At 41.8% G+C, this 14,613-nt stretch overlaps 1 protein-coding gene across 1 annotated transcript; it reads right to left on the bottom strand.

Annotated features, from left to right (window-relative positions):
- Positions 1-1,420: 1,420 nt before the first annotated feature.
- RBP3 (retinol binding protein 3) lies at positions 1,421-14,356 on the bottom strand. The gene is made up of 4 exons (XM_071748806.1): positions 11,197-14,356; positions 6,943-7,133; positions 5,536-5,678; positions 1,421-3,181 (listed from the first exon to the last, which is right to left on the bottom strand). The coding sequence occupies exons 1-4, from the start codon at positions 14,236-14,238 to the stop codon at positions 2,853-2,855; spliced, it is 3,705 nt and encodes a 1,234-aa protein (XP_071604907.1). The 5' UTR covers positions 14,239-14,356; the 3' UTR covers positions 1,421-2,852.
- Positions 14,357-14,613: the final 257 nt, after the last annotated feature.

Here is a 14,613-nt window from a genome sequence, read left to right as displayed (position 1 = left end):
GTTAATCCCATAGTTTGGTTTGAGCTCACATTTTAGTGATCACTAGAAACATAAAAAATGCCAGATGGTGCAAAATGTAGGGGACAAATATACAAAGTGAGACATATAGCTCCGTATCTATATTATTCTTGACACTGTACATGAATTGGAAGATCAATGTACATAGAAGCTGTGGGGAAAAAAAAAAGAAGTTCTTGACATCATAGATGATAGACATCAGCTTTAGTTCTGAAAGTGCCAGTGTAGGTTTCTGTGAAAGCTCTGTTACCTATCATAATTCCAAATGTTCTAGAAATGTTTGGTACCCCTATGTAGTACAGTCTCACTAGGTTCAGTGCCACTTGCCTCAGTGAGTCCTGCAGGCTCTGCCTTCACGTGTCAGTTCTGAATTCGCCTCCTTTCAACTTCACTGCATTAAAGTGACATAGGACAGTATATAATTTATCTATCCTGCTTGTTATCTCTCCACTCTGACATAAGAAAGACCATCTTTTCAGTGTTTTCAAACAATGCATTTCCTGTGACCCTATCCTGACCAAAAAGCACAATCTAACACAATTTGCACTACCATGTGTCCAGGTTATAAGCTTACTGAGATGGGAATAAATATAACAGAGTAATTTGCAAAGACAGGAAAAAATAGTTTTTTTAACACTGGCCTTTGTTAAACCTGATGGTTTCAGTGCCAGTTAGCCAGCAGATGATGTATGAAATACTAAATAAAACTTTGTCATTAATAAAATTTGTCAAGGTTACACATTAATTTTACAGCTAAATTGATCACTTCAGTGAACTAACAGCACTACTGATTTCAAAAGGATTCACCAGCAAATGCATCTTCACTGTTTTCCCAACAGGATTCAAATTTCTAGACATATTTATTATTCAGATGTATTTATCATATTATTATGGGAAGAAATTATTTTCTATTTGTGACCGTTTGGCATAGCTTTTGATTTCTGAATGGATGGCTGAAGTTTTTAAATATTGAGTTTATCAAAAATTGTGTGTACATGACAGCAAAGCTGATTGTGTTTAGGAAAATGGAACAGTATATCTGGATCATATAGATATTAAAAGGCTTAAAATGCACTAGAAGAAATACATTAATGTTGTTTACTCATTCATTGTCTACTCAGCTTTTCCCCGTATCAAGTATTTTTAATATTCTTCAAACTTCAGTTTACACAAAATTCTGTATGAATTCTGTATGAATTAATTTAAATATTTGTCATAATACTGAGAAGTTCAACAACTAGTTAGTGCATAAAATCAGAATACAAATATTATTTGAAATAGTTCAGGTTATTGATTGCACCGAGTGTAGTTGGTAAGACAAACAAGTAGAAAAAAGATGGGAAGTTTATTTGGTTGTTAAAAATTATTTTCTGGTAAATAATGAAGGAGATTATCTGCAATCAGATGTTTAAATAAGATTTATTTTAAAAATGGCAGTAACTTACAAGTGAGCAAACAAACAGAAATGCGTAAAGGCTAAAGATTGACTAAATTTGGGGGGACAATTTTCCTAACTTAATTGACTTACAGGTGGCATTTTGTAGAGATGAGAAATTTTGAGATCTAGGTAAGAGCTATATTTATTTCTAAATCATTACAAAGACAGATGGGTAGGTAATAATTGTAAGAATGACAAGGAATGTTGTTCATTGAATAAACTCTTGTATAATTCTGTTAGTTGTCCTGGAATGCACTATTACTTAATAAGTAGATTGTTAATAGAGTGCAAAGGATATTTCTCTTTCTTCTTGTCTGTGGGGCGGGACACACAGCAATATGTTGCCTTAAGTAGAAACATATGACTTTGCCCCCTGACTGTTGTCCTGAGCAATGGGTGAAAGAGTTATTTTGCAACCTTTCTCCTGCTCTTTCCCCATCCTTCTTCCAGATACTAGGGGAGAAGCTGGTATGCACCTAAGAAATCCAAGGAATCTGGGCAACCCTGACAGACTGGGAATGGTTGGGTTTGGTGCATCTAAATGATGAAATGAAGATGAGACTTAATTTAGCTCTTGCAGTTTGGAAAACGACTCTCTCAAGTACTGTCAATTCTTATTTAAGATGTATAAATAAAGATGTACTGAAGCTCCCAAAGATCGTAGGTGCCTTTTTCTGTCTTTGCACGAGGTGTTTCATATGCCTGAAATATTGAGAGCTAGGATTTTCTAAAGAACAAAGGTTAAGTCTGTGATTTGGAGCTAAATCTTACAGACCAGACACTGCAACAACTAACATTTACATTTCACCACAGGAGAGGAATCCGGTGAATTACCCAAATATCTCAGCCATGCCCAGAAAGAGTTGGCTTCCATAGAACAAGCTAAAGAAGTCAGCATGTGGAGAAGGGAGTCACTTCAAGAAACTAAGTTCCCCCTCCTTGCTGGGGTTTAAAGCTGGGAAGGCAGGTTTCTTTCTCTAAAATCTTGCTTACTAGAAAACTCACACAAAAAATGAGGCTTAATTGTAAAGCCTACCTGTGGCCAGAATAGCACCATTGCTGATGCTTGTGAATTATTCTGGGTAGCAGAAGGGCCTTCTGACTCCTGTTGAAAATGGGATCTTGTGCAATACACAACCCATGGTTTACTGAGCCAGACATGTAACAAAAGGAGGAGCACCTATAGGTTGCCCATCCCCTCACATACAGATATGCACATACACACACCGTGAGATTTTTGTGGTCTCAATTTTGCATAAGTTAACTAAATTATTGCTAAATCCTACTCTGGGTTCCCAAACCCATTATTAGTTCAACTCCTGAGAGTGAAAGTCCCTCAGGCTCCTTTGAAAATTACTGCCTACCTTTTGTTCCAGGGCCATGTTCCCTCACTGGGCTATCCAGAGCTGTGCAGCTGAGAACTGAACATCTCCTTTGCTTTGATGAGTGCTGTGTCAGATGGTATTTCCATGTGAGGAGACACCCCTTTCCCTTCCCAAGAAGTGCCCTCTGCAGAAATGACTGATCTGGAGGTAGGGATGATGATGTAGAAGTTAGTATCATGCACCTGATGTGTCACTTGGGAATGGCAGCCACCACTGGTCTTTTCACCAATGATGAGAGCTCTGCTCAGTCTCTTCATTATGTGTACAAACTCTTCAGCAGCCCCAGCTGTCACGGCACTGGTGAGGATTATGAGCCCCTTATGAGATCCATACCTCTCCCCTGTCAGAAAGAACGAAAAGAAAAATATTTTCTGAGTTTTATTTGCATAATGGAGCAAGAGAAGCCAAATACAGCACATTTCATTCCCATCCTACTATTAACAACCAAAGTATGGAAATTTACTTCGTACCTATGATGGCATTAGAGCACTTTTTACACTGGCCCAGCCGCTATACTGTAAAAAAACCTGTCACCCTATGTGGACCTTTTGTACCGTCAGTTTCTGGTTATGAGCTCCAGCAGCTGGGAGGGCAGCTCATGGTAACTACTGCTTTGCTCTTCTGTGGCTTTGACTTCTACAGGAATTCTAGATCCTGTATAGGATCTATGTTCAGTAAAGGAAAAGACACTGAGGTGCTGGAGAGTGTGCAGAGAAGGACACCAAGGCTGAGAAGGGGTCTGGAGAACAGATCTTATGAGGAGAGGCTGGAGGAGCTGGGGCTGTTCAGCCTGGAGAAGAGGAGGTTTAGGGGAGGTCTTGTCGCTCTCTACAACTGTCTGAAAGGAGTCTGTAGTGGGGTGGGTGTTGGCCTCTTCTCCCCAGTGACCGGTGGTAGGACAAGAGGTAATGGGTTCAAGTTGCAACAGGGGAGGTTCAGATTAGATATTAGAAAAAATTTAATCACTGAAAGAGTGGGGAAGCATTGGAACTCCACCACTCAGGGAGGTGGTGGAGTTTCTCTCCCTGGAGATAATAAAAAAAACTGGTAGATGTGGTGCTTTGGGAGATGATTTAGTGGTTAAGGTGGTGTAGGCCTGATGGTTGGACTCGATGATCTTGGAGGTCCTTTCCAGCCATGGTGATTCTATGAGTCTATGCTTTTATGATTCTATCCTTTCAGAGGAATAAGATAAGCAGGTGAGGAAAGTGATGTTTTCCACAGCTCTCTCAGGAATACCCAAAGTCTAGCAAGCAGGATGTTCATTCACACTCTCCTGCCTGGTCTAGGAAACTCACTGTAATAGAGCGTGGCCTGCAAACCATGGAGATAGTATTTTATGAAATTATAATTATAGTGGTTTCCCACAGGTTTTTATAGTCTATACATGGAAGCTGTTCCATGGCTTTTGTCCCAAGCCCTTCAACAAACACTCCTTTATTATTAGGATCTGAGCCATGTTAATCTCATTTTCTTACATAAACTCCAGCTAACAGGAGTAGTAGGTATTTTGTACCTTATTATATCTGAACATGTTAGAAACTTTTTGAGAGCTTAGTTCCTTTGAAAAAGTGGCTGGTGCATCATAGCCAGGACTTGGTAACTTGAAAGCTACTCTAAACTGTTCTAAAAAGTCTTTTCTTTAAGTAAGTTACAGTATGACATATAAGTGTTATATGAAACTGTGAGAGGGGTCAATAGCATGGTAATTAATTTGCACATTATCTTTGCTCTTATTTCACTGTAGACATAATATCTATTAGAAGAGGCTTTTCACAGTAGATATGTATAATACAGGACCAGATCCAGCTCCTTTAAAGTTATGAGGCTGACTGCTTTCTTTGGTGGGACCTGGAATTTGTCCATGGTAATCACACCCAATATCACAGCTCACCTGTGTCTGGGAAAACAGATGAACCCTGAAGGCCCCAACAAAGCCATTTTGACATGTTCTAGGCCAATAATTGCAAACACCATTGTGACACACTTTTTTTTTTTTTTTTTTTTTTTTTAATACTGTCTTAGCTTTAAAGGGGAAAATAATTAAAACATGTTTGAGGCTTCTTAGCACTGGAACAGCACCTTATGAGCACTGAAGAGCCCTGTCTCTGCATGTTGCAGCATCTCTTCAACTTCTCTTAACAATGAGATGCATCTCTTAACACGTGTATGCATCCACTTGTGTGATATATTGCCAAATACTTTAGACTCACTCAGATGTGCAAAATGTAGTGCTTTTCTCTCTTTCTTGCATTCTCTGGACAAACTGGGCTACTGTGGGTGTTTCATCTACTGAAATACTGGTTTACACAGGAAGGAAGCGAGGAACTACATGTAAAACTATGTGAGTACAGGAAGAGATACTACTAGAAGTCTAGGCAGAACTTAGGCAACTTTGAAAAGCAACAAATCACAACTGCTGTACACAGTATTTAGCTTAATGTCTAGGGGTGAGCTTACAAAACTCTGTGCCTAATATACACCATTCCTAGGAGCAATAAAGTGTATTTATAGAGGCCACTGATGAGCATGGCTGAAATGCACGTTTTTGTTTTTACATTCCCTGCACAGCTTGAGCTAATCATGGCAGGTGCTTTCACCAAATGAGTTATGGTGTCTAATGGCTCACTTCAAAATACACAAGGGAGGACAGCTGAAATTAAAAGGCAGTAAGAAAAACGATTGTAATTTCACCTTTGAGCTCTGGCTGAGTCCATAGTTCCTTTACTGAGTCACTGGGTCTGTCATAAACTTTGTCCAAGAGAACTTGGTGTCCTTCATCAAAGAAGTATGAGCATAGGATTGGTATGGAAGTAGTGGAGCCTCCAATATTGTACCTTTTCAAAAATTAAAAATATTAAAGTAACAATTAAAAATTTGTGCCAGACAATAAATCTTCCTTCCAAGTATTGTTCCTTAACCACAGTACTGAAATAGCTTATGGCTATATTTTGATACATTTACATTCATTCTCCCTTATCAGCATTTGCACATTTACCAGAAAAATAAAATCCTATCTAGCAGCCTTGGACTGGTATTGCACACAACCAAAAGAAAATAAAACTCAAAATTCCACCTGAGTGGTACCTCACAGGAGTGTGTTGTTGTTTGCTGCCCTGCCTTCTCTCTATCCAATCTCTCTGCTCTCATTGCTATACTCATCCTTTACTGCACATGATGCAAATCCCAGAAGAATATTAAGAAGTTTATCAAATATTGAGAGCCCTATGATGGCAAAGTGGTTCTACATTAAAACCGAGTCCTTACAAAGGCTTTTTTTTTTTTTCTTTAGTTGATCTTTGTAATATTATGGGCTCAGAAAAATTAGCTCTGGACCAAAATAAGGGAATGATTTATCTAAATATTGAAATATTGGAAATGTATATTTGTGGTATTCATCTGTTTTGATAGCTGGCAACTATGAATATGCTTTCTTCTGGCTCATAATACTTGGAGCACTGTTGACAAACTGGAGTGCCCTGGAGAATCATAAGTTAAGAACAGGCATATGATGCTGTGACTTGCTGCATCAGAGCCCAGGAGTGCTACAGCACAGTACTTTCAGCAACAGTACCTTTAAGCCTCATTTGTGCTCTGTGCACAAGGATCATTCTGTACCAGGCTGATTGCCCAGGATAACAGCCCTAGAGATATGACAAACTAGATATTGTAACACAACTGTATGCATGGTCTGGTTTTTTTGACTGTTCAATCACTTGAACAGTGCCTGCAGTAAAAGATTTAATGAAACTTATATATATATATATATATGTATGTGTATATATATATATATATAATTAATATGAAGTACATGAAGAATTGTTTGGAATTAAATCAGAGAAAGAAAACAGATGTGACAGCCAGGACTGCGTTCTGCATCATATTCCCTAATTTTGCCTGTTAGCTCTAAACATCTCAAGTGATGGTACATTTTATACTTCTAGACTTTTACTGCTTCCATTTGCTGTTTTCCTTTTTTCATTTAATACCAGCAATGTTAGCTTGTAAACAGGACAGTAAGCCATGTAAAGCTTATTTACAAATTTATAAGTAAAACACTGTTTTAAAAGAGCTTTTGTTATTTGCCATTCAAAGGTTTACCTCATGTCTATGATTAATGCATCTGTGTGAACAATTTTACTCCAAACATGCTCTAATAGTAGGCTGGACATCTGGGTTAGAAGTTCACAGTCTCCAAACATATCGAATCTCAGATAACCAATATTGTTTTCAAATACTTTTGTGTGGAATGAAGATTTAATCAGATCTTCAAATCCTTCTGGGGACGGGATCTGAAAGAGTTTGAAAAAATGGAACAAATCATTTGTTGGCAGTTGTAGCTTGGCACAGGATTTAAAAAGTATTACATGGGTCAAGTTTAGTCCAGGTAGTACATATGTGAGGAATGTGACCAGTTTTGAAGAACATAGTGAATACTACTACGATTTTTTCATATTAAGCATAGATTTGCATTGACTGCTCCACTGTTTGCCCAATATGGAGTGCACCAACAGCATGCCCAGAGTATGGGTCAGGCCCCTATTTTTCAGGGCTAAGTTTATTTGTCAAGATTACAGGAATTTATTTAGACCAAAGAGGATGAGAAGGCTACAAGAACTACTGTATGGCCTACAGCTTAGGTCACTATCTCAGGCTTGCCATCCAAGTCCGCTAGTTTCCTTTAGCAGTTCTTTCTAAACAAGGCACTTGGGATTTCACAATCTCTTGACTGGCTTCAGCTGACAAACAGCTGCTGACTGCTGGTGTAGCTGTCCCCACCCCCTTTGATGAGTCCCTCCCTGTGACAATGGGGAACTTGATGTGTTAGGCATATGTGAGGACACTCATAAGGCAGACTGTTAAATCTCTTATATGGTGGCCACATGCCTGAAGTCTCACGTGTTGGGCTCTGATTTTGTTCAGTGTATACTATTGAACAGCAGAAAAAATTTAATAACAATGTTTAGTCAGCTAATAAAGTTGTCCTGGTAATCCCTACATGTATTGGAATAATAGCCTGCTCCTATCACCACACTTATATTTTGCATGCATGTGCCTGAAAATTTAAGACTCTTGTTCAGATTAAGGAGATAAGGTTTAGGGATATATATGACTTATGTAACCTTCAGTGATATGGCTTCTTCTCCTTAGGATTACTTCGAAAATAGTTTTGTACTTGCTTTTTAATCAGTTCCCCTCTGCCATAGCTCAGCCCCAGACAATTCATACATTTATACTAGCAAGAATGAGTCAGCAGTGAGCCATCTGCTAAAAGAAGCTCTCCCAACCTGCAATTATGCTTCAGAATGTAGGAGATACCTGGGCTTTCTGCAGCTGCAGAGAAGTCAGGCAGTCAGGCAGTCTCCTGCCCTACACATAGTGCTCTGTCTGAGGTTTTGCTCCTGCCAAACACAGGTCTGCCACAGCAGAAAGAGGGTTTCAAAGGTGTATGAATACATCTGCACTTGACACAACTGAAGCAAATTTACCTTTACCTGGGGCAATATTACCCCCTGTATCAGACTTCTGGCTGTCCTGGGTTTCTTCATCATTCAGTGGCTTCTCTATGCCAAAACTGCCAAAATTTCAAGCAATAACATAAAAACTGTTCTTGGTTGCTGTGGTGCTGTTTTTGTTAGTGGGGAAGCACCCAAGGCATGGCTTCTGTAAGAAGCTGCTGGAAGTTCCTCCAGCTCCAAAATGTCCAGCTCTACCTCTGGCTGATGCTGAGGCCATCAGTGACAATGGAGGCACCTCTGTGATTAACATATTCAAGAAGGGGAAACAACTGGCTGTAAGAGCTTAGGGTAGAGGAGAGGAGGTGGATAGAGCAATACCAGGGAAGACATCGATACCAGAGGTGAGAGCAATGCCAGTGAAGAGATACCAAGGTGAGGAAGGAGGGGGAGAAGGTGCCTGAATCTTTGTTCACTGAGGACTTCAGTGCCTGCTAGCTGTGTTTTCTTAAAGCCTCAGGTCTCATGGAGTAAAATGACTATGCAAAGCTCTCAAAGAAACTCTTCATATTCATGGTTATAGGAAAAGGTGTGAAAATATACCTATTCTATAGGTTCTAAGGCCAGAACTCAGTCAAAAAGAACCCAAAATGCAATTTTTGGGGGGATTGGGAAAAAGAGGGGAGTAAGCTAGGACTGACATATGAGAGACAGTTACTGAGTTACTGCCCTGGGAAGCTGCAGATTCATGACTTTGGCTCATGGGCCATGTGCTGCTGGTACCTAAGAAGGTGAGTCTAGCTTTAGTTCCCTAAAGCTAATAGCTAAATCTACTGTAGCAATAACTGCAATGGAAAAAAAAAAAAAAAAAAAAGCACAAACAGATCTTTGTTGGAATTGTCATCCACAACCCGCTGAAAATCCCTAAAATCAGAAAATTAGAAGTTCTACAAAAAGAACAAAAGTGATTAACAAAGTGTCATATCCTATCTTCACCAAATCTGAGAAACAGGTATAAATTGCAGCAGACTGCATTAGAAGTATTTGGGCATTATCAAGGAGAGAGTCACTCAGGGAGTCTCTGGTCACTTAAAATCAACATGAAACATTTTCCAGAATCAGGCAGCTGTTCTTCCATAATGGTCTCCAATACTAAGATATTCATGGACACAGACATCACAGTATCACAGTATCAAAAGGAAGGTATGACTGGAGGGAGAGAGAGGCAAAGAGAAGCATAATCAGTAGGGATTATTGAGCAGTGCATCAGCAAGTTCACAGACCTCTGCCTTATAAGCAAAAGACTATTTTCTGAATTGCAATTTATGCAACATTTGCCTCTGGGAAGCCTGGCTTGGAAAGTGGCATTTATACATCAGAAACCTCTGGCTAGCACTGACCTTGCTGCTGTCATAGAAGAGACATATTCTTCACCCTGTATTATGCTTCAGCAGCTATTCTAGTGTAGCAGATGCAAAGGTCTACATGCATTTCACTCGTCTGTCTCCTATGTCCCATCCCATTCTTGCTGCAGTTATTCATCATCACTTTCTTTTCATTGTGTTGGATCTGCTTCACTGTCAAGGTCATTATCAAGAAAATACCACTGACAAGGGAAAGAGTGACTTGGAAGGAAGGCAGCACAAGACAAAAGCTAGATTTTGGGTTTTTCAGGAATAAATGTGATAGAGATTAAAAGAGCCTCTATATCTGTGTATAGAACTGTAAAAAAAAAAAAAAAAAAAAAAAGTTACAAATGCAATTAATGCCATAGTGTAAGATTCATTGTAATCTTAAGGCATTTGGTATTTGTGTTACTGGTATTTGATATTCCTGAACTGGTCCATGGAAGGCGTTCCTCTTGGACCCGCAAAAGCAAGGCAGGAAATGAAGGCAATTTTCCTGCCCAGTGCTATAAGGTTCACTGCCACAGCAAATGCATGCTCTTCAAAAAGTAATTTTATGAGTTCCCGGAGAAGATATCTTTGAGATTCATGCTAGAGAAGTAGCTAGAGAGGAGCTAACTCCATCCAAAACTAGGATCTAGTTATCCAACCCTCCCTTTAATTTGAAGATGGAATTTTAACAAGTGCTCCTGGGAGCTCCCTCCAGCACGACAATGAACAAGAAAGACTGCCAAGGCAGACCAGCATCTAAATACCAAGGCTCAGAACAAAGCAGAAACTGTTGCACAAATCCCCGAGCAAGGGCAGAAGTAGATTATTAAAAGTCAATTTCTCTGTAGGGCCACCTGGCTTCCACACAGACACTTCTTCCAAAATATTTATAGGTCTCTGGGAAATGGTCTGATGCTGAGCATGAGATACAATCAGAACAACTTTCCACTGTCACTACCAAAGCAGTTTCTTGAAGCAATTTCTCGTAAAGCAATTTTTAATAGAAAAATCCATTAAAATATATGTAGCAGCATGTTTTTCGGGTTCATGCATTTACTCTGGTCCAAGCAATTTTTTCTTAAATTACAAACCTGGTTTGCAACCAGTGAATCTCAGCATTAACGTTACAGCTTGAAAAGCCATACCACTGAAACAGAAGGGATCACAGAGAAAATGAGGTATCTTCCCTCTAACCATGAAGCCCTGCATCAGAATCTTTGCTTGTGGAAGGATGGCAACAGAATGGGATTCACAGCCTGAAGGTTGTTGTCCCCCAAATGAATGCATCCAGAGCTACCACCTATTACCACAAGCTACTACCCTGAGTTGCCTCATTGTCAGGGAGAGCTCTGCCTCCAAACCCCACTCAGGCACTGGCTTCTCTAATGGGCACAGGTAAATCCTGGTGGGCTTATTATATGGGCTAGAAATGAGATAGGATATCTGACTCAGTGGTCCCATTCCAGCTGACATCAATTTAGCTGGGTACAAGACAACTGTACCTGTTTTGGTATGATCCATGGGATGCTGTCCTTGGCATGTTCAGGGATATAGACCATTTTCAGGTGCTCATCATCAGAAAGAGCTTGCAAGTTGGCAGTCACCTTCCTGGCCAGCTCTTCTTCTGTATTAATCCTTCTATAACTGTTGATACTGTTAGTGAGGTTGGATGCTATAGCAGTCCCAGTATCCACAAAAGCATAATTATCCGCCACAAGCTTACCTACAGTTTTCAGTGTCTGTGGCACCTGGGCACGCAGGTTGGCAATGTGCTGAGCTACAGCCATGGCTTCACTGGTCTGGACGGTGATGTGTGGCTCCACTCCAGACACACTCCACACTTTGCCAGTGACTGGGCTAAGCACCACTTGGCTGGGGATGGAGGCATACAGGGAACTGTTACCAACACGATAAATGACCACTGAGAGGGAACCACCTACTGTGGGCTCACCAATAACTGTGGCCCGGTGTAGATCCTTCATAGCACGAGTGAAAGCTTCAGCTGCTGAGCCACTCATTTGGCTTGTCAGGATGTAGATGTCCTTGTGGGAGCCGTATCTCTTGCCAGTGACCTGGGGAAGAGTCCACACCTCTGTGCTGCGGGAGGTACTGCGGTCAAAGACTGTGTACAGGTGTTGCCGAGGCTCAGGCTCAAAGAAGTAGGAGCAAAGTATTGGGATGGCAGTGGAGTAGCCACCTGTGTTGTACCTCATGTCAATAATCATGGCATCTGTGTCCACCAGCTTGTTCCATATCATCTGCAACAGCTGGGGCCCTATGGCCTTCACTGTTTCTGCCTCAGCCATCATATCAAAGCGAAGGTAGCCCAGGTTGCCTGGCAATACTTCTATTTTGAAGAGTGCCTCAATAATGTAGCGTAGCTCTTCAGGGCTGGGAATCATGTTTGGAAACTGTTCTTCTGGTGTTGGTTCCACGTGACTGTGGAAGACATGAAGCCGATGATCCCCTGAGGCCTCTTGCAAGTCACTGGTAAGGTGGGAAGCCAGTGTCTCAAAGTCTACAGCTGACCGATAAACTCCTTGGGCCCGTTTGGTGCTAAGCATGGCATTGGCCTTAGCAGCCACTTCTGGGATGGCATAGTGAGCCTCTAGGAGTTGTCCAATACCCTCCAAAAGTACTCCCATGTTCTTGTGGAAAGCGAGCACCTCTTCAGCCTTCTCCAGTGCATCCTCAGCCAAAACTATGGCATCAGGCACAACTCCTCCGCCCATCCAGCTTTCCCCATGGTTGTCAATGAAGGTGATAACAGGAACTGTGATTGTTAGGCCATGGCTTATTCCCTGCTCAGGCTGCAGCAGAGGGAAGGTAACTGTGTGTGAGAGGCTTCCTGCTGTGATCTCACCAATCAGTGTGGCACGACCCAGGGACTGCATGAGGTAAGCAAACTCCTCAGCAGCTGTAGCAGTGTAGTGGCTGGTGAGCAGGTAGATGCCACGCTGAGCCCCATAGGGCTGGCCCAGCAGCTCTGCCTGGCTGTTGTGTTCCTGTGTGTGGTTGGTGCGCCTGTCATAGGTTGTGAAGAGATGGACAGGGCCAGCAGCAGGATCTTGGAAATAGGAGAGTAGCACAGGGAGAGCAGAGGAGGAAGGCCCACCAGGGTTGTACCGTAGGTCCACGATCAAGTTCTCTGTATTTTGTAGGGGCTCCCACACTTTATGGACAATGTAAGGTCCCAGCTTAGCAAGCACAGAGGCATCAGCAAACTCATCAAAACGCATATACCCAACATTGCCAGGCAACACTGACACCTTGAAGACAGTATCCACCAAGGCACGCAGCAGCTGCTCATTGTCAGGTAAGTTTTCTGCCAATGCAATTGGTTTCTCAGCAGAGGGGGCAGAAGCTTCACCTGGCATCATGACCCGAACCAACAAGCGGGGATCTTCAGATAAGCTCTGCATCTCAGTGTTGAGTTTGGTAGCCAGGTCCTCTGCTGATTGCACAGAGGAGAAGTCAGAGGTGACGAGGTGCTGCAGCATTGCTGGCACCCTCTCCACTAAGCTGTAATAGTTCTTTAATATGTTTACGAGGTGGGTTAGGGTACCAGGCAGTGCTCTGCGCACTGCCAGGATGTCCAGGGATTTCTGCAAGGCTTGCTCTGCCTCAGTAGCCACACAGGGCATCACCCCACTCACCTCCCAGCTCTGTCCACCCCCACTCAAGGGGCTCACAGATCGTGACACGGGAACCATCATATAGAAATTTGAGGGGCCAATACGCAGCTTCTGGATATCCAGTGATCCCCCAGCTGTCTTCTCCCCAACAATGATAGCTCTCTTCATGTGCTTGAGGATGTAAGCCACATCTTCAGCTACACCTGTGGTATGGCGGCTGACCAAAACAATAACATCCTTGTCTTTGCTGTACCTCTGTCCCAACACCTTTGGCAGTGTCCATATCTCTGTGGTGGTGTTGGAGGGTCGATTGTATACAGTCTCAACATGCAGCATCTTGTCTGCTTCATGCAAGTATGAGATAATGAAGGGCAGGCCAGAAATCTGTCCTCCAGTGCTGTAACGAAGATCTATTACCAGAGCAGATGTCTCTGCCAGAGTCTTCCACACCTTGTCCACCAGAAAAGCTCCAATTCTCTGCACAACTTCTTGTCCTATGATATAATCAGTCCTCAGGTAGCCAACATTGCCCTCCAGCTTGTCATACATGATCACATGCTCAATAAGACTCAGGAGTTGTTCACGAGTCAGGGAAGCCTCAGATTCTTGTTTGGGAGCTGCATGCAGTGATGGTTCATAGGAAATCACCAGTCTTGGATCATTCAGAGCACCTTGTACTCCTGCTGTTAAGACACTGGCCAGCATTTTTGGATCTGAGATGTCCAGGATCTCTCCGCTCTTGATTGCTTGTTCAATGGCTTCTTGCATTCCCTCTAGGTTTTCAGGATAGCAATAATTATCCAGAAGGACTTTAGCCATGTCTAGCACTAGAGTTGACTGAAAGATTTCTTCAGCAGGTATGCTGCACATGATCAGTGCTGAAAACAGGAAGAAATGTGTCCTGATCATTTTGTCTTTGTATGGAATAGAAAAGAAGTCAGAAGCTCTTATTGATCAAGATGAATGTAGCTCCCTGATGGCTGTTGGTGAATCACACTGAGATCCCTCTGTTGAATCCAGGTGCACTGAACAGATAAAAATCTTCTATCTGCATTAAACCTTTAATCTCATTAAAATGGAGTGCATCATCTGCAGTGCTCCAATAGATGAGGTTCAGCTCCTTACTACTTCACAGTCCTCTTATGAAACAGTAATAAACTTTAGTCACCAAGGAAGATCTTCCTGGCAGTTACTTGTTTTCAAAAGGTAATGCATTGCCTATTATAAAGTGGTCCTGGCTTACCCTGACAGTGGATTGCTTAAATGCTAAACTTTGATTTTAAC

The sequence above is a fragment of the Heliangelus exortis genome, chromosome 7, assembly GCF_036169615.1.
Source record: "Heliangelus exortis chromosome 7, bHelExo1.hap1, whole genome shotgun sequence".
Taxonomy (NCBI): Eukaryota; Metazoa; Chordata; class Aves; order Apodiformes; family Trochilidae; genus Heliangelus; species Heliangelus exortis.
Note: the sequence above shows the minus strand (reverse complement) of the source record. Positions and strands in the feature narration are given on the sequence as shown.

Coding starts and splice junctions, on each gene's coding strand:
- RBP3 (XM_071748806.1), bottom strand. CDS start 14,238: ATGATCAGGACACATTTCTTCCTGTTTTCAGCACTGATCATGTGCAGC. Junction 7,134..11,196: donor CATGGATCATACCAAAACAG/GTACAGTTGTCT, acceptor AAACTCTTTCAG/ATCCCGTCCCCAGAAGGATT. Junction 5,679..6,942: donor GCATTAATCATAGACATGAG/GTAAACCTTTGA, acceptor ATTTTTGAAAAG/GTACAATATTGGAGGCTCCA.